The 26,467-nt window shown below is 46.4% G+C and overlaps 3 protein-coding genes across 10 annotated transcripts in view; 1 reads left to right on the top strand and 2 right to left on the bottom strand.

Annotated features, from left to right (window-relative positions):
* ttc6 (tetratricopeptide repeat domain 6) overlaps window positions 1-11,692 on the bottom strand; it is a 32,073-nt gene extending 20,381 nt beyond the window's left edge. For 5 of the 8 annotated variants that reach the window (XM_028974361.1, XM_028974397.1, XM_028974380.1 and 2 more), the window contains exons 1-9: window positions 10,940-11,152; window positions 8,846-9,734; window positions 7,415-7,521; window positions 5,266-5,448; window positions 4,941-5,100; window positions 3,367-3,471; window positions 2,894-2,980; window positions 2,183-2,272; window positions 80-450 (exon numbers count right to left, since the gene is read on the bottom strand). In XM_028974361.1, coding sequence (XP_028830194.1) covers window positions 80-450; window positions 2,183-2,272; window positions 2,894-2,980; window positions 3,367-3,471; window positions 4,941-5,100; window positions 5,266-5,448; window positions 7,415-7,521; window positions 8,846-9,664 — 1,922 coding nt within the window. In that variant the 5' untranslated portion in view covers window positions 9,665-9,734; window positions 10,940-11,152. Of the gene's footprint in view, window positions 1-79; window positions 451-2,182; window positions 2,273-2,893; window positions 2,981-3,366; window positions 3,472-4,940; window positions 5,101-5,265; window positions 5,449-7,414; window positions 7,522-7,636; window positions 7,756-8,845; window positions 9,735-10,939; window positions 11,153-11,297 lie in introns of those variants that run through there. The other 3 variants (XM_028974372.1, XM_028974424.1, XM_028974415.1) reach the window with 3 other exon arrangements.
* A 199-nt stretch (window positions 11,693-11,891) lies between these two features.
* On the top strand, window positions 11,892-14,475 carry foxa1 (forkhead box A1). Its single transcript, XM_028974435.1, has 2 exons — window positions 11,892-12,073; window positions 12,586-14,475. The coding sequence occupies exons 1-2, from the start codon at window positions 12,002-12,004 to the stop codon at window positions 13,744-13,746; spliced, it is 1,233 nt and encodes a 410-aa protein (XP_028830268.1). The 5' UTR covers window positions 11,892-12,001; the 3' UTR covers window positions 13,747-14,475.
* A 2,760-nt stretch (window positions 14,476-17,235) lies between these two features.
* mipol1 (mirror-image polydactyly 1) overlaps window positions 17,236-26,467 on the bottom strand; it is a 45,062-nt gene continuing 35,830 nt past the window's right edge. The window contains exons 13-14 of the mRNA XM_028996576.1: window positions 22,159-22,356; window positions 17,236-17,745 (exon numbers count right to left, since the gene is read on the bottom strand). Of these exons, the coding sequence (XP_028852409.1) occupies window positions 17,679-17,745; window positions 22,159-22,356 (265 nt within the window). The 3' untranslated portion in view covers window positions 17,236-17,678. The remainder of the gene's footprint in view (window positions 17,746-22,158; window positions 22,357-26,467) is intronic.

The raw sequence follows: 26,467 nt of genomic DNA, 5'->3' as shown, positions 1-26,467 counted from the left end.
TTTGACATCATTTCATGATATCCTGGAAATGATGTACAGGATATGAGATGGATATTTGGGATTAGAAGTGACCCCTAACCTGAACAACTTGCGCGGTGGCTCTTTCAGCTTCTGTTGGACGTAGGCCATCTTAGCCTGGCTGAGCTTCTTCCCTCTCTGGGCTCTCTTGTGGTGTCTCCTGTGACCTTTGCCCTGACCCTGGCACCGCTGAACCTGTGTGCTCATTATGAGCCCCGTGGGCTCCACAGTGGGCTCCTGGGGATCCAGGGGCAGGGTTTGCTGCAGATTTCTAAGTTTGATTGAGGGGTCTTTGGGCTGAGAAGAAGCCAAAAGCTGTTGCGTTATGACCTCTAACTCACGGGTAACTGAGGAGAAGTCACACTGGACTCTGAGGCTGGTGTCAGTGGCTGGACATAATTGTGGGCTGGAGACAGAACGCTTCAAACACTCCTGAGGAGATACATGAAATGTACAAGGTGGGACAGACCAGATATCGGTCAAAGACAAAGAACACAGGCCTAAAGAACTAAACAAGTTCACTGCATCCAGAAATTTCATGCACGTATGGTGAACTAATCTTCATTCACTTTCAGAAAAGCTAATTTTTCCTTAATAATCTCACATAGCTTCCACACTCATGTGCCATTGCAGAGTTTTTTTGGAAACAGGAGAAGGTTCAATGTTGTTTTCACTGATTCAACAACAGACAAAAATAAGTTATTAGGAGAAATTTGTACGGGAAATATGCAGTCCTCCTGGAGACACTCGGGGTTAAGTGTCTTGTTCAGGGACACAATGGTAGTAAGTGGGGGTAAGTGGGGTAAGGAAGCGGACCCGTAATCAGAATGTTGCCGGTCCCCACAAACTGCTCCCCGGGCGCCTTTCATGGCTGCCCACTGCTCATAAGGGTGATGGATAAAAGCTGAGGACACATTTCATTTTGTCACCGTGTGCTGTGCTGTGTATCACAATTATTTTATATTATCAGAGCTCATGTTTTTATTAGGAAGGGCACAGTTTAGATTTTTGTGAAGTCATCTTTCACTGTGAAAGTCAGGTAATTTTTGTGATTCCAGAAGCAACCTTCTTCTGTCCAATAAGGAGGCAATAACAGAACCAAATGACGGCATAACATCTGCACACACACAACACACACACATATATATACAGGGTGGGCCATTTATATGGATACACCTTAATAAAATGGGAATGGTTTGTGATATTAACGTCCTGTTTGTGGCACATTATGTGAGGGGGCAAACTTTTCAAGATGGGTGGTGACCATAGTGGCCATTTTGAAGTCTGTCATCTTGGATCCAACTTTATTGGTAATTTCACAAGAAAAAGGATGTGCTTGGTTTTAACATAACTTTATTCTTTCATGAGTTTCTAAGCACTTTTTAAATATGTTCAATGTCACCAACCATTCCCATTTTATTAAGGTGTATATATATATGTGTGTGTGTATGTGTGTGTGTGTGTGTATATATATATATACTGATAAATAATATATTTAAGTGAAGTGAAGTGATTGTCAAATGTGATACACAGCAGCACAGCACACAGTGCACACAGTGAAATTTGTCCTCTGCATTTAACCCATCACCCTGAGTGAGCAGTGGGCAGCCATGACAAGCGCCCGGGGAGCAGTGTGTGGGGACGGTGCTTTGCTCAGTGGCACCTCCGTGGCACCTTGGTGGCTTGGGATTCGAACCGGCAACCTTCTGATTATGGGGCCGCTAGGCCACCACTGCCCCACTAAACCTTTTTCTGAACATGATGCATATTATTGTGCATTGTAGGAATGAAGTCACCAAAGATGTGTCCATCCGTGATGATCAAGTGCCCGAAAACAACAGTATCAGGCTTACATAACTACACACACCAACGCGCTATGATGGATGTAATCAGGGCAGAGCACACATCCTCAATTCTGCGATGCAGAAAACACTTTTAAGTGTTTAAGATGATTCAGCGAGAACAATGCCCCCTCCCCCTGACACGTACAATGAAGCCCTTTTCGGCAGCAGTGGGCTCATTTTCAGACTGAAGCTGAGAAAGAAAAGCCTCTGCTGAGTCAGTGCAGCTCGGGGCAGCAGACTTCAGGGGCGACCGGTGCATTCATCAGGATGACATATCCACAGGATTTACTTATGCACTGAGAGCCAGCAAGGTCACTGACCGTTTGTGGGAGGAGCTGTGAAATGGGAGGGGCTGACTCCTCAGCTCTGATGTCCAACAATGACCGGCACTTCCTGGCAATTATATTTTTCTGTGAGTGAAGCAAACAAATGTGTTGGAAAGGAGTATTCCCATGGGAAAGAAACAGGGAGTGAGGAATTACACACACCAGTGACGCTGCCACATTCTGGGCATTTAACGCGTTTTAATTAGCAATGTGTTGTCCACATTCCACCAAGGACATCAGTCGGCTCCTCTATAATATGCAAATTTGTGACAGAAATCACTACCCATTTTGGGAAATATCAAAAATGACTGCTTTCAGCATGAAGTCTGCCCTGCTGCAGGTGTCCCATATTCATCTCTGTTGAACTTTACTGCCATCTACAGGATCTTAAGGTCAAGACCAGCAGAGTTTTGTGAACTAATTCTCTGGGAAACTCTGAGATTTAATGGGTTCTTCCTTGGGCCACACAGAAACAGAACACAGAAGTGTCTGTGTGGAGTCCAGCTTTTCTCTACATTACAGACCAGGCCATACCATTTGTAGGACACCAATCACCAATGGAGACATTTAAAGTAAATCAGCTGTCTGCGTGAGTTTATGTCAGAGTGTGAACACCGAATTTAGGAAGAAATCCTTGTGGGCACAGTGTCTGTTTTAGTAAGAGCGACTGTGGATGTGTCTGGGTGCTTTAGATTTCAGACTTACTGTGCATGAGCTGGGCTCAGAGGGAGGCGGGTCACGTGACAAGTGGACCAACTGCTGATTCCCTCCACTCACGACCCGCCCGGCAGGCTGAGGAGAACAGCACAAACATACACAAAAACATGTAGGTAGGGTTGTGATACACACACATACACACACGCTCAGGGCACACAATGCATAACAGTCTACTGTCACACTCATCCCAGTGCCCATATCTCACAGACAATGTGCTAAAAAATCCTAAACTGATCCTAGACCAGAACTCCTGCTTTAAGATGCTCCTTAAGTAAAAGCTCAGCTTTAGAATCTTAAAATCTTGTAACATGTCGTCATGTTCCCACACTGCGCACTGCAGAATAATAAGCATATCCGACTCGTAAATCGAAACAACAGAGAACAGATGGTGGGCTATGGCGCTGGATTGTGGGGCGAGGAAGCATGCGTCCATCTGTTCCCTCTCCTCCTCTCTCAGCTACCTGGTACTTGGGGAAGAGCTTGTCCCTCACGTAGGAGGGGGTGCAGCTCAACTTGGGGGGCGCCGGCTTCCAGAACATTTTCAGCTCGCTGTCGCACAGTTGAGCCTGTGAGAAATGACATTAAATAAATAAATAAATAAATGTGCACTGTGACATGAACTGACGAATGAATCCGTAGCAGAAGGTTCAAAGCGAGACTCAGCAATTCAGTCTCCCTGTCCTTCATTTTCTGTGAATAATGCATGACTAACCACATTCTGTGCGGTTTGAAATGTTCAGCGTGTGCTAATTCAGATGGGACACTTCGAGCAATTTTCAACAGGAAAAAGCTAAGTGTCCCTCTTAAAATAACTATGGCGATTTTCTGGTCTCCATAGCAGCTGGACAGGGCTCTGCAATCGTAACTCATAAAATCATGCCATAAAAACATAAGACTCCTAGACCAAATAAAGAGTAAAGAAGTGTTGCAATATTACTGAAATTAAAAATGTGACTATTCTAATTAGAAAAACAAATAAACAACAAGCTATATATGAAGACATTACAAATAGTAAATCAGATGTAACTGAACGGTTTTCAATATTTTATAGTCTGAAGTAACACATTCCATCAGACACCTAAACACATAGACACCATAGACACCTTTTCTATGTTTACATTGTAATATTGCACTGTTCCATTACATTACTCTAATTTCACTGGTTTGGCGCTATCTTTGTGGTCTCCATGTTTTGTGGGGTGGTAGTAGCCTAGTGGGTGACACACTTGCCTATGAACCAGAAGACCCAGGTTCAAATACCACTCACTACCATTCTGTCCCTGTAACTACTGATTACAAGTCGCTCTGGATAAGGGCGTCAGATAAATGCTGTAAATGTTTTCCTTTGTCTCAAATGCTACTCTTGCACTACCCCTGTCCCATGTTTGCACTTTATGTAGCCCAGTTTGTCCGTCACACACATGATCTTTATGTCAATCCGCAACATTGTCTTCATGTTATAATGTTATATGGAGAACCTGGTTCTGGAGAAACATTTCTTTACTTCACTATGTACTGTCTAACCTGAATGTAGCGGAAATGACTTGAACTTGAATGTAAGGCTCAAACAATGGTACATAAATGTTCACATCCATTACGTTCTATTGCATTTCAGAACCAGTCACTTACATTTCTATTAGTAGTTGTAAGTGTTTTTCTAGTAACACAATTTTGTGAGAGATGGTAGCGTTTATGGGGCAGTGGTGGCCTAGCGGTTAAGGAAGCGGCCCCGTAATCATGGCTGCCCACTGCTCACTCAGGGTGATGGGTTAAATGCAGAGGACAAATTTCACTGTGTGCTGTGCTGCTGTGTATCACGTGTGACAATCACTTCACTTTAACTTTATATGGACATTTTGTGTGTTTCGTCTGCCATCTAGTGGCCATTTTTTACAGCTTGCCGAGCACTTCATATTAAACAAAAAAGGAAAAAAGTAGCTGGATACTGAACATGCAAATCAAAGGCATCGATGGCTACAAAATAACCCTGGTATTAGTCAGTAATAACATTATCCTCAGGATTGTAATTGCCTACCGATTGTCCGTGCAGCATCATCTGTGGCGTCTCCACATAATACCCTGCTATCCTCTTCCAGTCAGGCAAGGTTTCTGGGGCCTGAGGAGACGGATTTGCGGCGAAGACCTTCTGCTGCAGCTCTGAGAGAGCTGCACAAGGACGCTCAACAGTCACAGTCCTGAAATATGCCAACTTTGTACATCACAACCCCACATCACACATTTTGGTTTTCATGCATTACCATTACAGCTCCAGTTCCTCAATATTAAGTGCTAACATTTAAAGTGTTAACACACCAGACACAAATGAGCCATAGATATAAGGGTGGGGGGGCAGTTTTCACCTGTGCTGGTCCACCTGCGCACTGCAGCAGTGCACGAGTGCTGCCCTCTGCAGGAGGCGCTGTGCCACTGCGCCGAACTGGTTGGAGGAGTGGCAGGCTCTGGAGACCAGCTGGAGCTCCACGGGGAGAACTTCGCTGTGCCGAGATGTGCAGAGATGGTGGATGGTCTTTTTATAATACATGCTGGAAAAATACACACAAAGGCATTCTTATTTGTATCAGTTAATATAGTAAACCAGCTGTGTCACTCATTTCTTGGGCTCCATAAGCAATGATCAGCTGAAGCAGGTAGCCAGGTACGTGGTAGTAACAGTCATCTCTCATGTATCAAGCTTTATTATTGCATTTATAAAAGCCATACACAGTAAAATGCATGTAAGGTGCAAACATAAGACCAAACTGGCAACCTAGGCAAGATTTCTTATGCTTATGCTTAAAGCATAAAAACATAGAATGCATGTGTGCGGTGTGAATATGAATGTTATGGCTGCACAGTGTAGGATGGCAATGAGGATTCAGTTGTACATTCAAGATTCAAGACTGGTTTATTTTCAGTACAACAGTACACACAGTATACCGTGTATTGATATAATGTTTCACTCAGACCCCCCATTGTGCACTCATAAAAGAAAAAAATGATATATGTATATACACACTAAACTATACTAACTAAAAATTAAATACTGTATATCTATAAGAGAAAAGTAAAACTTTTCTGTACAATGAACAGAACTAACAGGACATAACTGGACAACGTCATGTAGGATGCTTGTAAGCGGATTTGTTGGCTATTTCAAACAGGACACACAAGACAAGACAAACGTGCAAAATGAGCAGAAATGTGCAAAAAGAGCAGAGATGTACGAAATGAACTGAGATGTGCAAAATGGTCAGTATGTTATCAGGTGCATAAGGCTGGAACATGGCCATTCAGTTCAAAACAGTTAATGGAATCCAAGCGTGAACATATTGTGGCACATTTCAGTAATTCTGTAGGATTCATTTAACTACCACACTGGATTATTTAATGTCATTTAATACCCCAGTCTTACCAGTCTGACTATTTAGTCAAATGAAGCATCTAACAACAGTATTTTCACACACACGGCTGTTCTCTGCATGTATAAGGCCAGTTGTGGTCATTTTTGTGCAACATGAGAAGAATTCAGGTAGTTCATCTCTCTCTCTCTCTGCTGGTTTATTTACTCAGATCGCCTCCACCACGACTTCTCATCCATCTTTAAACTGGGGAGAGGTAGCGAGAGAGAGAGAGAGAGAGAGAGCTCTGTGTGTGGCCCCTCTCTGACGGCCTCGCGGCAGACAGGCCGCAAATGAAAAAGTCTCCTCCGCCGCCGCGCTGCCGCTCTGACAGCGCGGATTTACAGCAGTTCGGGGCCTGTCAGGGCCCGGATTTATCACCTCTCTCCGGGCATGGATGAAGACTGGCGACAGACCTGTAAGGTCAACCCAAAGTCATGTGCGCTTGAAAAGGGGGAAACATTCCTTCAGCGTGAAAGCGTGAAGGTCCCACCCTGCTCGCCATCCTTCTGGCCGCTGTCTTACAGAGCCCCTCGACCATATCCTGCTGGGACCTTTCAGTGACCCTGCCAGCTCCAGAACAGCTAAGTAATTAAAAGCCACTTGTTTTGGTTTGCTGTAGAGAGAGGTTGACAGAGAGTAAGAAAGAGAGAGAGAGAGAGAGAGAGAGGTCCAGCCATGCAGGTGCTAAATCTACCCCTGGCAGGTGAGTCGGGTAAAGCGAGCGGGAGGAAGTGTGTGCCGGCTCCAGACAGGACACACTGCACGCTGCGGTATGTGAACATAATTGCCTGCTGTGTCACTGAACCTCTTCGGCGGAGGCGGAGAGCCACCGAAACTCGCCCTCATTCTACACACAGCCTGACCCTTGGCCCCAAAACCAACCGACAGACACCGCCTACCATCCCATTTCATCATTATCCATGTGGAAAGGTGTAAAAGGTTTAAAATTCATTTTCTTGAATGGACTACGTGACTACATGACTGAAAAGATTCTATAACTGAACTAAGCATATCCAGAAAAAAAAAAAGAGTTTGAAGCTGTCGCGTACGAGCGAAACGGGAAATACAGGTTCCGGCGAGTCACACGGTGAGACGTAGGAGGACGTACTCAGCTTCAGGAGTCCTGGTTGCCTGGCGAGGCAGGCCGTGGGGGGGGCTGCAGGGCTTGAAGACTCTCGGTGGAAACACTCCGAAGGTGCCACTGCTCACAGAACCCTTTGGAAGGAGAACCAGAAATGTAAAAATGCGCCTTTGTTGAGAAAATACCTCTTTCTACAACAGAACCCCAACAGACTACACCCACCAAATGAAGACAAAACTGTAGTTAAACCTTAAACCTTGTCAACCATGAGCTCAGGTTCGAACAAATCTGGGCTCAGTGAATTTCACACCCGCGTTGTTCGCCCGGTCAGTATTTAAGTCGCCTCCCGACACAGCTAAGCATAAAGGGACTTTGAGAGGGATTTTCTCTGTCATCGACTGGGTCTCGAGGTGCTTCAGAACCTAAAAAGCAGAAGAAAAACAAAAAAAAAACAAAACAACAAAAGACCAACATCACTGACAAACCATCGGTTTACGCCGGTGCTGTAAGCTGCGGCGCGCCGGTTTTTCCATCTGCTGCGTCATGTTGTGGACAACATTTGTCATGTGGCGGCCCATTCATCTGGGACACATTCCAGCCTTAGCTGGAAGTCCATTGTGAGAGATCTGTTTGAATCCGACAAGTGCTTGAGAGCGGCCCTGTCCCCCTTCCAAGGTATTTATGGCACTTGTGAGTCACGTTGTGTTGATCAGCGTCACAATCGCGCCGTCCCCTCTGCTGCTATTTCTCGCTCACCTACGTTCAGTTCTGACAGAAAGCGCCCGGTTCCGTACGGACTCGCTCCTGCTCTGGGTCTCCAACCGCTAAAGTCGGTTCGTCCTTGAATCCAGTTCGAACAAACAGAACTCTTGTTTTTAAAAGGGGCATCACACACAGCTCAGTCATGCGAAGGCAGATTACTGCGGTACACGACTTATGGCGAGTACACTTATTACAGTCTGCTTCAACAGTCACATCTCGCAAATGACGTTCGCCGTATTTCAACGTTTGGCTGTGAATCATCTTCGTGGTGCTTCAGCCCCACCCAGGGCAGAGGCATCGGGAAACCAGGAGCCTCTGATCCGCCAAGGTGCCACTGAGCAAAGCACCGTCCCCACACCCTGCTCCCCGGGCGCCTGTCATGGCTGCCCACTGCTCACCAAGGGTGATGGTTAAAAGCAGAGGACACAATGACAATAAAATTTACACCTAACTTTTTTTCAGAATTCCGAAACTAATGCAGTACGTTACCACAGTGAGGTCAGGATTTACTGACAACACTAACGGGAATAGAAAAACAAACTTTTATTTAGCTCAATTTAGGACACATCTGCTATGGCAGGGTGACACACACACACATACATATATGACGTGTGACTAGTCAAAGATATCGTGACTATTTATAAATTCTAATTAATAAATTCCAAGTGCAATTTAACAATTATAGGCTTGACCAACCTCAGTTAAGTAATCGTCCCCCAGCAGCTCCCCAAACACAAGACCGGCAGCAGAGGGAGGGTTCCTCTTCTTCTCACTCCCTGAGGAGGACGGGGGATCATCTAGGGTCAAGGATGTTTCCTGCGCTGGCTTTATGGATGGGGCCACACACCTCACCCCTGAAATGATCTGAGCCTCCATCAGCAGCTCTGCGGTGGACTTCAGCCCATGGGTGGTGGACGTGCTGGGTGCAGGTACCGCAGCCTTGTTCTTATTTAAATGTTTGGGGTCACTGGGGGTCACGTGGGAATGAACATGCCAGTGGGAAGAACTGTGTGAACATGAACCTCCTGCTTTGGTCTCTGGACCAGGTACCTTCACAGAAGTGCAGAGCTTTCTATTGGTGGTGAAGGGCCGTTCACACCTTGGTTTAGGAGGAGGCTGAGGCCTCCTGACCATTGGAACTCCTTTAGTGGTTCCTGCAAAGTGGGAAATGACTGGACCCTGTTCTTCAGCACGTTCTTCCACTTCCCCTTCTTCACCTTTTACGGATTCTGCCCTCACATCTGTCGAGATGTGGTTTTGAGGGAATGAGAGAGGAGGTGTGTTCAGCAGATCTGGACCATCTAAACCTATAGACGCAAGCATCATTCTGGTTCCTGGAGAACTCTGCGGGACCAGTCCAGGTAATTCCAGATCTCTGAGGGTTTCTGGTGGAAAATCTTCAGGGTTTTCTTGAGGTGAGCATATGCGTTTCTCCCTGGAATTTTGTGGATGGGCTTCATCCTCCTGTACTGTGCCCTCCTCACTTGGCTTTAATATTCCCTGCCTTGCAGCCATTTTAGTTTGGATAAAATATAATCAAAGCTTAATGTAGAACCGTTAACTTCATCTTCTTTTTGCCTTCAAACTGCAAGCACAATGTAGAATGTAGAAATTATTTCGGACACTGGAATTATTCAAATTAACCATAATATTATGACCATTCAACCCCATTCAATGGTAAAACAGTCCTGGCCCACAGAGCTATGGATTCCATAAGACCTGTGAAGGTCCGCTGTGGTATCCGGCACCAAGCCGTGTTCTTCCCATAATGCATCCTGGAGTGATGTCTTCCCCTGTTCTGATACAAACTTGACCACTCCGGAAGCATGTGGTGGTGCAGCCCCATACACGGCAAACCATGATGCACCACCTGTTCCGACGTCTTTCTGTCAAAACCAGCATCACCTTATTGCGCTACAGCAGATCTTTTACACTTCTAGCTAGCTACACTCCTGCACGCCCTCTCAGATCTGCAAATGAAATGAGACTGAAAATTCCCTCTTCACGGGGTCTCCGATCCCAATCAACTCTGTTCTCCTTTGTTGTCCCTGGCTGGTGGAACAACTTGCCTCCATTCGACTAGCCGAGACTACCACCACCTTTAAGAAGCAGTTGAAAACCCGCTTGTTTAAAAAGTATTTCAGACGAGTCTAACACTTACACACACTCATGCACACACACTGAACAAAATAATAAAAATAAATAAAATAAAAATTTGTTCAGCACTTAATTCCCTAGCATTTTCTTTCCCTGACAAGTTAGGCCTCATCAGGGCTCTTAGTTTTGTAAGTCAAAATCTATAGAAACCAAATGAGAATTGCTGGTGTCTTCCTCTTGTAAGTCACTATGGATAAAACCGTCTGCAAAATAAAGTAAAGTAAAGTAAAGTAAAGTAAAGTAAAGTAAAGTAAAGTACTGGATCAGACAACACGGGCCCAACCTGCACTTCCTGTGTGCATCCACGGCCCTGTCACTTAGATCTCCTTTCTTGGATCACTTTTAGTAGGTCCTAACCACTGAAGACCAGGAACATCATATATGTGCCGCAGTTTTGGTGATGTTATGACCCAGTAGTCTGGTTATCACGATTTGTGTCCTTATGCCTCCAGAATAATTTTTTTTATTCTGCTTCCAACTTTCTGCCTAACGCATTCCAACCACTGTAATAATGTTATGGCTGCTCAGGGTAACTTTTTATAGCTTCTGAAAGTATTCTGGCGTCCTTAAAAGATCCCCACCCGCTTTAACGCTGTCCTCGTCAATAAAAAAATAACCAGAGCAGCCCCCTACCTGCTAGCAGACCACCGATCTCTCCAGCGAGATCAGACCTCCGCGGGGCAACTTCGCAGAAACTTTGGGCCGAGCGGCCTGTGTCGCCTAGCAACCGAACACAAGCACTCGGCTCTCGCGCGATCGAGAACAGGATCTGGAACCTGGGACCCGGGGCCACGGACAGCGCGACGCAACAGTAAAATACATTCGACCACATTATCGTGGGATGAATCTAAATTAATCGACGAATCGACCCCCCCACCTCCCGCATCTATAAAAACGAGTGTATTGGTGAGCGATCGGTCCACCGGGACGTGTTTTGCTGTTAATAATTTTATTCGATAATATTTATTCTGTTATTGCGTCTCAGGCCTACCCTTAATAAGGCTGTATTAACGGAGGTATAATATCCTCGGCGCGCCCCGCCAGATCGATCTGGCCCCCGCGCCGGTGCCGGAGATCACTTGGAGATAATCCCGTGTAAGTGGATCATTATCGGTGTTCCGCGCTCATTAACGGGTTTTACAGCAAATCCGCGCCTAACACACCCGGCGCGAGGCGAACCGGATTTCCCGCCAGCACCGCCGGAACCGTCCGGCGACGTCACGGCGATTTAAAAACAAAATGACTACATAAGCCGAGAGAAAACTCCCCAGAACTTTCGTTCGAATAAAGACCCCTCGTGGTTCTCATGATCTGTGCTCACAAACGAACCACCTTACGTCACGAGGTTCAAGCCCGCGTCCACGGGAACACGCATAATAAATCACGCCAAAAATAAAACGTGTAATGTGCGATTCACGTTGATTTAACGGATAAATGGAGCAACTCGCGGTAACTTTACACGAACTCGGCGTAAACGGACGGGACAGGTCGACTCGGGGGAAGGGAGGGATGGAGGTCGGAGTAGGAGGGAGGTGGGCCGGCCGTTCCCCGCGTGACGCGGTGGAGGTGGCGGGTGGGTGGGCGCCGTCGACGGACGTCTCCTCACTTCGCCGGAGGCGCGCAGTGTCCCGGACACGAGTGGCGCGCGCGCGCGTGGGGACCCCGCGTGTTGACCAGCCGTGGATTCCCACCACAATGCTGGGCGCCGTGAAGATGGAAGGACACGAAACCCCCGACTGGAGCAGCTACTACAGCGACGCGCAGGAGGTAACACTTTTGCTCATACGCGTTCGCGTTTTAAAAACGAAACGAACTTCCACGCGTCCGCGTCGGAGGAAATCGGAACGAGGAAGCGCTGCTTCCAGGGTCGAACCCGCTGGGTGGCAGCAGCGTCACCCGGGGTCCCCACCCGGCCACCGAACCAGCCGTTACCCGCCAAAGTCGTTTCGGTGCGAATTTTTACCCGTAAGTTCGTTCACAGTGAACGTTGAACAGAACGGAGAGTCACGACCCGTTCGATCATTTCACATTCAGCGTTGACAAATGACAAACTGTGACCACGTACACAATTCACACGAATATGTATTCCAACGAAAATATACTTTTTACGAGTAAATAATTCCGTATTCTTTAAAAAAAACACTTTTTTTAATGAACGGATGTTGTGTCGTGTTTTGTCCCTGTCAGATTTTTTTTTAACTTCTTCTTCTTCTTATAGTTTAGTTATTATAATTATTATTTAGTTCTTAGGCGTGTGATCAGCTGCTGTTCCTCTGCAGGTTTACTCGCCCATGACGAACAGCGGCATGAACGGCGCGGGCCTGGCCTCCATGAACACCATGAACAGCTACATGGGCATGTCCACGAGTGGGAATATGACCGGCGGCTCCTTCAACATGTCCTACGCCAACCCGGGCCTGGGCGCCGGACTCAGCCCGGGCGCCATGGCGGGGATGCCGCCGAGCGGCGCCGGCGCCATGAACGGGATGGGCGGCGGGGTGCCGAGCCTCAGCCCGTCGGGCATGGGCGCCATGTCGGCCCAGCAGGCCTCCATGACCGCGCTGAACCCCTACTCCAGCATGAGCCCCGCCATGAGCCCCATGACCTACGCGCAGCCCGCCCTCAGCCGGCCGCGGGACGGCAAGGCGTTCCGCAGGAGCTACCCGCACGCCAAGCCGCCCTACTCGTACATCTCCCTCATCACCATGGCCATCCAGCAGGCGCCCAGCAAGATGCTGACCCTCAGCGAGATCTACCAGTGGATCATGGACCTCTTCCCCTACTACCGCCAGAACCAGCAGCGCTGGCAGAACTCCATCCGCCACTCGCTGTCCTTCAACGACTGCTTCGTCAAGGTGTCGCGGTCCCCCGACAAGCCCGGGAAGGGCTCCTACTGGGCGCTGCACCCCGACTCTGGGAATATGTTCGAGAACGGCTGCTACCTGCGCAGGCAGAAGCGCTTCAAGTGCGAGAAGAAGCTGTCGGCCGGGAAGGGCGGGGACGGCCGGAAGGAGCAGAGCGCCTGCTCCGGCTCGCCGGGCGCCGACGGCGGCGTCAAGGGCGGCCACATGGAGCCGCCGGCCAGCCCGGCCGGCCTGGAGGCGCGGGAACTGAAGGGCGCCCTCCCTCCGCCGCCGCCGCCGCCGCCGCCGCACCCGCTGCAGGCCCACGAGTCCCAGCTGCACCTGAAGGGCGACCCGCACTTCTCGTTCAACCACCCGTTCTCCATCAACAACCTCATGTCGTCGTCCGAGCAGCAGCAGCAGCAGCATCATCACCATCATCAGCAGCAGCATCAGCAGCATCAGCAGCCGCAGCAGCACAGACTGGACCTGAAGGCGTACGAGCAGGCGCTGCAGTACTCCTCGTACGGATCGGGGGTCTCCGAGGCGTCCTACTACCAAGGTGTGTATTCCAGACCGGTCCTCAACACGTCGTAGTACCGCTCAGCCCGGCCCGGTACGTTACAAAAATACTTTTTTTTTTTTGCATGCACTCGGTGCACAAAAAAGGACTGTTACTTTAAAGTATAAGAACGTGTATGTGTATAAAAATATTCTGTAAAGTGTCCCCCAACGAATGATTGTATATCCCGGCTGTAAAGGAAAAAAAATAATCGCTAGTGTATTTAAAGAAAAAAAAAAGAATAATTTTTTGTTGTTATTTTGGATCCTGTAAGAAGATAACGTTGTTCTCGTCCGACCTGTAGTTCCCATGACAGATGTGTCCATATGTTACAGTGTGCATGAATGAAGGTTCATTTGGTCTTGTGGAACGCGTGCTGAATAAAAAAAAACGACAAAAAAAAAATTACGAAAAACGAAAAAAAAAGCAGCGGTGTTTCATATGTGTGGCTGTTATGTGGTTTTAGTTCCATCATATTTGGACGAATTCGTTTTCATTTTTTGTTATACTGGGACAACATTCATTCCGTCTGGAACTGCATTACCAATAATAAAAATGTATTTCTTTACACAAAACGCAGTTCCGGTGTTTGGTGATATAATTATTATTTTCATTTATTATTTTCGGTTCCTCCCGAAAGAATCAGGGACGTCTGGTGCAGTTTTATTGTTTTATTTTATTTTATTTTTGTCATTTCGATTTCTTGACTTTGCATGAGATTAATTTATTTGTGGTCATTATTGAATAAATATTCTCCACACTTATTCACTGTTGCAATTCATATTCAGATTTATTTTACTGGATACATGAGGCAAAGCGACCATATTTTACTCTGGGCGATATTAATGAGTAGAACGACGGGTGGAATGAAAATAATTCCATATGAGCCGATAAATACTTGTATGGATTTATAAATGTATTTCTCCGCAGCGCTCTCTGACCCCGAAAGAGGAGATGTTGGGTTTGGTTTTTATTGGTTAATGAGCAGGAAGGAATGGAGGCCACGGGATCTTTTTGTGAACCGTAACCTACACGAGGGGTTCCTGAACCTGAACAGATTTTACTTTGATCATGGCATTTTGTAGACTCACATTTTGGCTGAGTAACCATGAAATTCATTTAATTATCGTGTAATTGCCCCCCGACGCGTAAATAAAATGGAGAGAAGGACTGAACGCTCCAAAAAAAAAAAAAAAAAGCCAAAACACTCACGAATATTACAAATGAATTGTTTTTAATTAAGAAATAAATAATTAAAAAACGTCACACAATTAATCATATTAATTCATTACATTTAATTAATTTAATTGGGTTACCCGCATTTATTGTCTCCGATTTACTGCTGGCGAAACGATCAGATGTATTTAAATAATTATACAAATAAAATATACTATACGTCGTATTTGGAAACTATATATTTTTTAGTAAAACACGCGTCCCGTTTCCTCCTCTTCTAAAATAATAACAAAAACTTATATTTATATTTCATGCTTCATTAAATGATAATTTTATTTATAAAATGTAAATATTAATTTAACAAATCATTGGAATAATGATTAAAAAAATATTTGTGCCCGTTTGGGTTAATATGGATATTAATCTCCAAAACGATCAGATCGCAGGTGCGTCGGTATGAAAAACCAGGAGCGACGCGGAGAACGTGGGACGTGTGAAATGCTCGACGTCTTGTCCGTCCGTTTGTCCAGCTGTTCGAAACTGATCTCAGATCAGGTTTACAAAGTTACCTCTAACACGCTCATCAACTGCTCAGGGGGGCTGGAAGTAGATTCATCATCACCACCACCATCATAATCATCATCACGTTCGGGAAGAAAACGGACGCACAGAAGACATTGGGATGTTATTCGGAATTATGACGATTGTTACGCCCCCCCCCTCATTAACTCGGAACATATGTCATCGTGCGAGCCGCTTTTCCGCGGCCTTATGGGCAGAAATTTGGAGGACAATGCGCGCGGCCCTCGACTTCAAACGCGGCCATCAGCTCGCCTCCGCGCCGACCTTTTCTTCTCCTCCCTCCTTTCATTCATTCATCTGCGCGCTGCTAATGCCTTCTGATGGGGATTGAATTAATTATCTCCAATAACGCGATTGTGCGCGGCCAACGAAAAGAGCAAAGCAGCGGCCCTCCAGAAAGAAAGGGGGCTTTGAAAGGGCGAGGAGGAGAGATCTCCATCCGAAGCAGCTGCTGCTCCGCCGAAAATGACGGGGAAGAAGTTTATTAGGGTTTATTAGCACCCCCCCACTCCCTCGGTCAGGTTGGTGGTCTCAACGCCAGTCGCAGATCAGCTTCATACAAACATTACGAAACAAATAAAACGAAACACACGAATAATAATAATGATAATAAATAAATAAAAACGAACAAGGTCAGTATTATCAGATATCTAGTTTTAATTATCTAGTTTAGAAAACTAAACACAAAACTATCGAATAATTCCGCGAGTTGTTATAATGTTATAAGAAATGATCGTTTCAGACAACCTATCGAATTAACCTGGAGTTTTTACTGGTTATTATATTTTGGAGAAAGTGGAGGTCTCAGGGATATTTGGGGTCGTTATAGCAACAGGATCAGACAGTGTGTGACTGGGGGGCACGTTTTTAATTAAAGCGAATAAAAAAAAAAAAAAAGTGTTTTGTAGAGACCCGTTCATGTGACGGGTCTTCACACCCCAAAAAAAAACGGCCACTCTGACGGCCATAAAACAGAAGATATTCTGATTATCTGATTAAAAAAAAAAAAAAAGGAGAAGTGCGCAGACCGGCCAGCGGAGCCCAACTTTCCAGAGGGCCACAAAAGAAGTTGAACTTGTTTAACAAGCGGGATTATCCGGCGGTGGTGGGATTAAAGGCGTGCGGGTCGGGTGGACACCCAGGTCGCGGGATCTCGGCGGTGACCCGCGGACTGGAGTCGGACAAGCTTGTCAGAGGGGAGGGCAGCTCGGCGGCGGGTCCTGCTTTTCCTCCTCCACTTCCTGCACCTTCAGCCCAGCGTCCGACCTTCCCGGCTTCTCGGCCCGGTCGGTTTTTATAGTTCGGTATACGGTCTTCCTCAAAAGGTCACCATATCTCTTCTGCATGCAGAAGAATTCGGGTGGAACATCACCAGATATCACCCACTATTACTGACACTTCAAACAGCTCAATATAATATGTATGTATGTATGTATGTATGTATGTGTGTGTGTGTGTGTGTGTGTGTGTGTGTGTGTGTGTGTGTGTGTGTGTGTGTGTGTGTGTGTGTGTGTGTGTGTGTGTGTGTGTGTATATATATATATATATATATATATATATATATATATATATATATATAAATAAATAAACACACACACACACACACATAATATTATCAGGCATAATATTGAATGAAAAAAAAAAAATTGTTCACTGTTTTAAGAATGCAGAGTGAAAAAAGTTAAAAGCAAGAAAATGAACATTCTAATGTAGACTAGAGTGGAGTGATGCTGCGAACAGAACCAGACAGAAGATCATCAGACAGATTTATATGTGGTCACAGATACTTTTTATTCCAAATTAACAGAGAGGGGGGAGGCAAATACAATTTATTTAATAAAAGGTAATACAGTGCAGAAGCCCACTTCCCTTCTTGTACCAGACTTCCAAATATCAGCACAAACACGGTCGATCCAGATCAATAGCAGTACAGCACCCCAATAAATAAAATCAGCTAAAAAAAAAAAAAAGAAAGAAAAAAAGTCTGCAGGAGGAGGAATGGAAGAGACAGAAGATCCTGCAGCAGCAGTTAAACATTTACGATTCTGCTAGGTTCTCGCTCTCTTTGGAGAGGGGTTTTGGAACGAGACCTTCTGAGTGCTGCATTTCTAACAACTGTTTGCCCAGCTAAGGCTGTGGCCGTGTTTGCTCGGCGCTAAAAGCGACTGCCTGGTCGCCAGATGTGGCCGGCCGGTCAGCCAGGACGCCGTCAGATCACCTTCCGCACGCTGCCCGTGCCGACCTTCTTCCTCAGCACCTCCACCAGCCGCTCCAGCCTGCAGGGGAGGAGGGAGAGCAGAGCCCTGGTCAGACGTGAGAACGCGGCCTGGTGAAAGGGAGCGGGGCGGAGGGGGTGAAGCAGCGCCCGGACCCAAACCACTAATCACGCCCTTAAAATATCCACACCGACGATTTACTCCCCGTCTTTATTCCGGATTTCTTTATCCCGGTGCAGGCTCAGCTCCTCCCGGTCAAACGGGGACAGGCGGTTCGCCGAATCGAATGAAAAAGAGCACGGTTGTCCGTACAAATGGCTCCATGAAAAAAAATTCTAACTACTCGTGCGAAATAATCTACTTAAGATAAACGATAAATCTGCACGTCAGACATGGCTGACGGGGTTAAAAGAACAAAATGTATCTCAGCCTCCAGACTGGCACTTAATTGAAGAGGAAAAAAGCGGCACGAAATTGAAAATGGGAGATACTTGCGTCTAGCAGCATCCACCACTGAGCTTTAAATTAAAGTGAAAATCCCAGTCTGAGTCGGGATTTCTGCCGCGCAGCCGGGATTTCACCGCAGTGCTCTCTTTCCCTGCCACAGATATTCTTCGGAGACTTTATCGACAAATAATCTGGTGCATAAAATAAGCATGAAACCGACTGTCACCTTAGGTCAAGGTTTTGGTGACCGGGTAGAATTTTCTTTATTAGTGGATAAAATGTTAAAATATATGATTATAAATAATAAATACCAAATAATAAAACAAAAACACATTCTAGATGGATTAATAGTATTTCACTCATGATTTTATTATTCCTGACAGTCGAGTCATAGTAGACATTAGATTCTATTTACACGAACATGGGATGATAATGCGCGAATAAAACAGCAATAATAAAGCATGAATGAAGAAACATGAATAAACACATTTGGGTGAAAGTGAGCGGTGCTGCTGCGCTGGAATATTTTGTTTTGATGCGAGACAGAACGCAGAGTGCCCTCCGCGACTGTGTCTTATCTGGCCCGACTGTCACTGCGCTGCTGCAGGGCATCGGGGAGCCTCTGGCCCACATCTCCACCTGTTTCCTGCAGACTGAGATTTGTGCCAGCCAGCCTGGCCATATGCGTGATAGACACACACACACACACACACACACACACACACACACACACACACACACACACACTCAGCAGGCATGATGCTTCTAGTGTCTATGTAGCACAAACAGAAGGTAACAAAACACTGAGGTGTCACACAATAGCGCAATGACTTACTGTGTCACCCGGCTGATCTCTGAAGTCTTTATACTATACAAAAATAAAATGCCACTGAAGTAAAAAAGGGGAAAACTAATATTTATGGAAGGTTGCTGCTGAATGCTTGGGTCAAGTCCACAGACAGCAACATAAACACAGACTGTTCATATCACTGACATATCATTAGCAGACACACACACACACACACACGCGCGCATGCAAAGTTGCCTACAAATAAACACGCAAACACCTTGTCCCCTTGTGTGGTGGAGGTGTTTGATTTTAAGGCGGGGAGGGTAAATATATTTATTAGCGTCTCGGTCACGTTTGCACAATTATCCGGAGCGGGTGGCATCGGTGGGACGCCTGAGGTGTGCTGGTGTGTGGTGCGGATTTGGGGAAGGCTCTGTTTGTTGAAGGGCGACTGGCAAACCCCAACATACACGCCGGGGTGGGGCCAGTAAAAGTATAAATCCTGATTAAGAATTCACAGTATCGCAAAACCAACAATTAGAACCGGAGAGGGGCGGGGCTGACGACGACCTCGCATAAACACCCCGCAGCTGCGCGCCTTTTTACTTTTCCCCCTCACCGCAAAACACAAACCGTGACGCCGTGAGACGTGTTTATTAGTCGGACGGCTTCTTCTTCGACGTGACCATTTGGTGAATAAACAGCGACCAGCAAGCGGGCGACGCCGTCCCGCTGCCGACCGGCAGGCCGGAGCGTGATGGGAGTCGGCGGTGAGAATCTGTCAGCGGGCCGCCCCTGCCGGCACCGGCCCCCGCCTCCTCCTCTCCAATGAAAAGGCTCCTTTGTGTCACCCCTTTCACGGCCAAGTTTGATTCAGCGCGTCATTAGAAATTCAGCTGGTCCTCCGCTCCCCCCCCCAGTCAATGGGGGCTCCGGGGCCCGGCACTGAGGTGCCACATTCTCCGCCGCCTCTCGCCTTCCTGCACATGGGGTGCGCGCCTTTGGGGGGCGGCGGGGTGCCCGTCTCACCCCTGCATTTTTCGCACCGCCTTGCAATGGGGCTCCGCGTCAGCGCGGCTTCCCAGAGACCCCACCGCCCCCACCCGGCCCGAGCGCTGGCCGCCAGGGCCACCATCTGGGTGTCACCTCACAGTCAGGTGTAAGAGCCTTAGATCCTCGAGCATGACCTACCCTGATCCGCTGTCAGGAGCGCGCACGCACACACACACACACACACACACACACAATAAATACACAAACCTCTACAGGTCACACACACTCATATGGGTTATATAGAGCCAGACAGCATCTCCCTCTCTCTCCTTCACACACACACAAAGTATACAGATACAACCAAATATATAACAACCCGCACAAACAAGAATAGTCTTTAACAAATAGCTGCTCAGAGACACGTGCATGCACACAATCACATGAACGCAGGCTGAAAAATGTACTCAAGACACACACACACACACGCGCTCCGTCGCACAACTTCTCCGCTGCCAAACCTCAACAGGCCCCTTTCTGGGAAGTAAAAAAAAAAAAAAAAAAAGACGTGGGAAAAGCAGGAGACCCTTGGCCACTCAGTCGGTCTGCTGTTATAGCGACCGGTATCAGAGGTCACTGGCACAGAGTCATAAATACTCAGAATACAAACCACTAGAGCCGCACCTCTCGGTATCTCCCGTTCTTCAAAAAGAACAACCCTTCTCACCTTTTCTTTTTTTTTTTTGGCTTCCTGAAATTCAGATGTCCTGTGATGTGAGTTCGGGCGCTCTGGCTCAGAGGGCTGCTAGCACGACATTAGCAGGAAGTGTTTCGCTGACATGGATTGTGCCCACTCGCTCCACAATGACGCGAGGAATCGGTTCTACCCTCATGAAGGAATGAAGACACATTAAAGATGCTCAACAAACTGTCGGAAAACGGCTAATGTGAAGCTGAAACCCTTTACTCCACAACAGTCATTCTTTCAGGACAGTTGGAAACCCGTGGAGGGTGGAGGGAAAGCCAAGAGAGTGAAATGCAGCGTTGAATTATGAAACATTACGCAGTTTATTACATATCCTCACATTGTTTCATGATTCCGAGTCAGCGATTTAACCCATAAACGAGTGTGTTCCTGGTAGTGCATTCTTGAGACTAAAAGGCACATTTTCCCTTATTCCCTCCTTTCACCGTGAGATAACGGCCGTTGTTTTATGTGCTCAGTGTGTGGAGTCATGGGAAGTGATGGCGGAGAGGGATCATTTGCCAGTCAAACTGCCCCTTATAAGACTCGTTTGAATACAATATTCAATCTTTTAAACCCCGCCCCCCCCCCCAAAAAAAAAAACCTTCATCTCATTCTGGGGTGCTGGAGGATTCAGAGCGGGTGCCCCTTCCCAGTGTTCCGAGCTTCCCCAACAACGCCCTTCCCCCGGCCTGGTTAATTCACCGAGCAAATAGATGAGTGGAGCGAATGCTGTTTGTTTTGCAAGGAGAGTCCCAGAGTGAATGTGGGAGAAAGGAGAAAAGACGAGAGACAGCAGAGAGAGGATGGGTGGCCCTCCCTTCACACAAAAACAGACACAAATGCAATCGCTGCATATATCTAATCACGTGAACTGATGGATCTGGAGGTTATGGTTATATCTCCTTTCAGTTCCAATGGTGCTGAGGGCAGCAGAAACAGAACTCGCAACACGAACTGCAGAGGACGTACATGCAGAGGCACATTTGTAAACCTGTAGACAAACTAAACCCTTCAACACTCAGAGGTTAAAGACGCAAGGCTGAAGGTGCTACATTAGACATAAGTCATCGCAAGCATGTCTTCACGATATACAGAAAATAAAAAGATGAGTTTTTGTTGTGACTGATTAACTCTGGCTCTCAGATTAACTTTAATTATGCTTTTATGAAGACGGAAGGACCGAAGGACAGAGACAGATCCCTTTTGGCAGTGGTGGCCTAGTGGGTAAAGAAGCGGATCCGTAATCGGAAGGTTGCCAGTTTGAAGGTGTCACTGAGGTGCCAGTAAGCAAAGTAACGTGCCCACACACTGCTCCCCAGGCGCCTGTCATGGCTGCACACTGCTTACCAATGGGTTAAATGCAGAGGACACATTTCGTTGTGTGCACCGCTTGCTTTGCTTCGCAATGACAGAATCACTTCACTTTTCACCTCTCATTGGAAAACATACCAGTGCACAAATTCTTCCCCCACGATATTAGTCTATGCTCAGTACTCACTTCTGTACTCGCTCTCTGGCCTCCCGCTCAGCCTCTTGGGAAATTTGGAGTTGGCCCATCGTGTTCTGGTGCTCAGAGGTCAGCAGCTGGAGTCGGCGGAGGAGGGACTGGCACTCGTTGGTTGGGCTGGTGGGTGTGGTGCATGCTGGGGAGCACACCTCCTTCATCTCTGCATTTTCTGTTTCTGCCTGGTGCTGGCTGCAGAACAATGAATTCTGTATGAATATGATTAATTCATTAAAATCACAAGCTAAAACAAAAAGGACTGTGGCCTTTGAACCCCATGAAAGAGTTGAAAAGAAGCCCCAAGTCTCTTACTGTTATTGAGTTTCAATGCATCAAAGTTCTGGTGTTTTTTTGGTGTCGTCCCCCCCCATAAAGTTATCTGGAATCACCTTCAACGTTGCACCACAAAGAAAAAAAAAACGGCAACATTCCAAAAACCGGGAGGTGACCCTGACAGCGGGAGCGTGCCACTGCGTTTACCTGACAGCAGGAAATGCTGCTCTCAATCAAGCATCGCGGTGCCGGGGGACAAGATTAATATTCAGTCACAGAGTGGAAACACCAGACAATACGGGGAGCTAATCATGCAACAGAATGTCAGGAGGAAGGAATCCGAATCCAGGCACGATCCTGACCACCCCAGTGCCACCACTGGCTGCAGGCAACACCAGACAGGTGCTCCTCAACACAAAGGCAAAGAGCAGGAAATAGGAGATGGTGGGGAAAAAAAAAAACAAGATCATGAAAGATCTGATGAGCCCCAGATAAACTGACAAGATCTTCACACGTGGCGAGACACGGTGGAAATGCAACCGTTCATGAATTAAGGTGTTGCAAAAGACCGTTAGCCTGCCAGCTTGAAATATTTAGAAATGTCCTAACTTAATGGGACTTATTTCAAACTCAGATTTAATGTCAAGATAACGACACTCATATGCTGCATGTGGAGTTTTACATTTGATCTCTGCCCGACGCATTTTTTTTTTCTTATATTGCACTTTTGCTTGCATCATGCCGGGCGTTCTCGTCGGCCCCGGCCCCGCCCCTGAGACGGTGATCAATTGTGATGTGATATTGATAGCCAAGTGAGAGATGTAAACCTGTGTGCTTTGTTTAATTAAATGCAAACATATTGGGTACGAAGGTTCTCCGGTGACAGTGACAAACAAGGACAGGGGAACGTTCCCCTTCACTATGGATTTTCTTATCTACAAAACCCTCCATGACCCTCTGACCCCTCCTGCCCAACAAACCAAATTCAAGGGAAAAGCGGTGCAGTGTCAGTGATTTTTTTTTTTTTTTAAGTGTAAGATTTGTAACAAAACGAGCTTTACAGGTAATACCCCAAAATATAGACATCTCTTGTAGCAATACATTTGCAAAATGATAGTTTTGACCAGTTGTATTTAGAAACTAACAATTCCTTTGACAGGGCTGTTTTTATTTTTCTTGTCTTAAAAAGAATGACATCATAGAGTAATGCTTTTATCGTTTTGTGAAAAAGATCTGGCCCAGTTCCTGCTCTATTAAATCATTTATATACTGCAGGTATGTAGTTACCTTCAAGTGACCCTGTCTGAACATGCACATGTTGCTCTACTTCCAGGGAAAAAAGGGGCCGAGGGAGAGGACCTGCAGAAAGCACGTCTGAGCATCTGCGTTACTCATTAACAGGCCTAATCAGATAACTAATCGCAGTGCTAGGTCTCAACGAACCTGCCCTCAAATTCTGAAAAGGGCTTAATGGTTAACGAGGCCAGAGGCATGCTATCAGGGAGGATATGTAAAATAACCTTTTAATAGAGACTTATCTCTGGCCCTCTCTGCAAACACTGAGGTCAGAGCTGAGGGGGGCAAATCTTGCGTGCTCACACACACACACACACACAGAAACAAACCTTTTAGGCTAAAAATGGATGACCACACCTCATACAGATTCATCCATAAGCCAATCGATCACGCCACACCTTGGACTGACAGCCACAAGTCAAACCCTCCACCCCTCTCTTCGTTTTCTCCATCGCTGGCTCTGCTGCCCACCTGCCAACGTGATGTAGGAACACAAAACCAATTTAGGCGGGGACTTGCAGGGGCACTGCTGTGCGTTTCAGATGAGTTCCCCTACCCCGCTTCCCTGCTCCGTGGATCTGGCTTGCTGGGAGGGTTTGCAGACAATCCGCCAAATGTATTTTGCAGCACAGATTGGAAGCCCAAGGCTAATTCTGCGCCAGTGGCTAACTTTGCAGCTGAAAGCGAACACGCCTGGCTTCCTGTCACTGATGCCAGGTGCCGTAACATTTCCTGGTCACCTCGCTTTTATCTCTGCAAACAAGCACTCTAATATTCATCACTCATTCATGAGTCCAGCCCCAGCATCGTTTCCAGCGGAGACTATCGGTGCATTTCAAACGTCTTACCACTGCTTAAAGATGCATTTCTATTGCCCTGGCAAATGCTAAATAGCTGGCCGATGCCAAGACCAAGAAAAAAAATACAGAAAAGCATGACTTCAATTTTGGAAAAAAAAAAGAAAAAGAATTCATTAAGTAATTAAAATAAAACACTTTTTGTAATGAAAACGGACCTTGATACTAATTTTGCATGTACAGTCGACGTGATGACTCAGATACAAGCACCTCAAATCAGATCAGAACATTCTGAACAAGCAGATTTGGATAGAAAATTACAATTATTTGGATTAAAATTATTGAACAAGGATATCAGTACCTGTTGTCGCGAGTGCATTGAATTTGGCTTTAATGAAAAAAGAAAAGCAGACTATTCAAAATCAATTGGAATCTTCTAATGAATTTAAAATTATTTCAAACACAACAGAAAAGAGATGAAGGCGGCGTGAAGAGCTGAATCGGAGCAGGAGACTGCTTGGCCTAATGTGTCCTAATGACTATTGAGTTGAAGGTGTTAAGAGTGCGGCCAGGGCCTGATAATGAGCGCTCTCGGGGGAGCTGTACGGAACGTGAGGAGCCTGGTCGCACTGTGTTTGCCCCCTCCTCCCGTTCCCCGCCACCGACGGCCCTCGCAGCTCTGGCTCCTTCTCAAACAAAGCAGTGTCTGCCCTCTTGGCGCTGCCCAGCGGCCAATCACAACTCATTAAAATGACTCGTCTCATCCAAAAGCGGCACAAAGTTGTTTTTTTTAAAGAGTGTCACTCTTTTTTTTTTTTACAAGCGACAGGGTGCCCCGGTGCCGTACTGCACTACATACCACGAGAGACATGACGATGGGAGCTGAAAAGATGCTTGAAGTTCTCTCAGACATTTCTGGGTCGCCTGCTTTTCTCCCTCTCTCTTCCTCCCTTTCTTTCTCTCTCTCTCATGTCTGTTTCTTCTCTTTCATCTGATTGAGCCTGTCTGTTATCCTGAGGACACAATGGGGAGGCAGTGGAATCCTCAGAGCAAACAGACAGAGCCATCTTCTGGGCTTTGTTGGGGGGCTGGAAGGTTTCCCCCTTCAGAAGGTCCAGTTCAACAGGCGAGCTGATAACCGCCAGGCCCAGCTCTCTCCTCTCCCACACAATGCAAATGGGCGACAATACAATGTCTGCCTTCACTTTTTTTTCTCCTTTTCTTGGGCCAGTGTAGGTTCTTGGGGGGGCTGGGGATAATGCGAGAGTCACCCAAAAACCGCCACTTCAACCCCACCTCGTCTTCCTCCAGTTCTTAAATGTCATATGTTTTTTTTTTCTTCTTTTTTTTTTATATTATAGAACATGTCACCAACAGTCAGCCAGACCACAGAAGATGAGACGATAAAAGAAAAAAAAAAAGAAGTGGCGGGAAGAGAAACTTCAGCGAATACGGATACAAGTCCCACTCAAACAGGATCCGTGCAACCAAACCAGAATGGCTACTTTCTGAGCCAAGTGTATTTAACCAATCTAATCCATCAGACTTCAGTTTATGCCTTCAGAGGCCAAAAATGTTTGGATCCACACTTGCCCACTGCAACTGTAAGCAGCCTCTCAGAGGTAATGGCAACAAACAGTAATATCTAGGTTTTTGCAATAGACAGCAAATACTCTGCTTTGGAGCATTTAAGCTGCAATCTGTGATTGTTGTCAATACAGGCCAACCAATCCAAATAAACTTAAACCAATAGTCGTAATAACGCTGTGTGAACTCGGTTTTTATTTTCCTCCAGATACACTGCAGCAAACAACAACGGTTTATTTGTAATTTTATTTGATGAACTGAGTTATGCCATTATTTTTTAAAAGCAATTTTGATGGTGTCTATTGTCTAGCTCCCAAACCATTTTAAACATTGTGCAGTGGTAGTGCGAT

This window comes from Denticeps clupeoides, chromosome 1, assembly GCF_900700375.1.
Source record: "Denticeps clupeoides chromosome 1, fDenClu1.1, whole genome shotgun sequence".
Classification (NCBI taxonomy): domain Eukaryota; kingdom Metazoa; phylum Chordata; class Actinopteri; order Clupeiformes; family Denticipitidae; genus Denticeps; species Denticeps clupeoides.
This window is presented reverse-complemented; position numbering and strand designations above follow the sequence as displayed.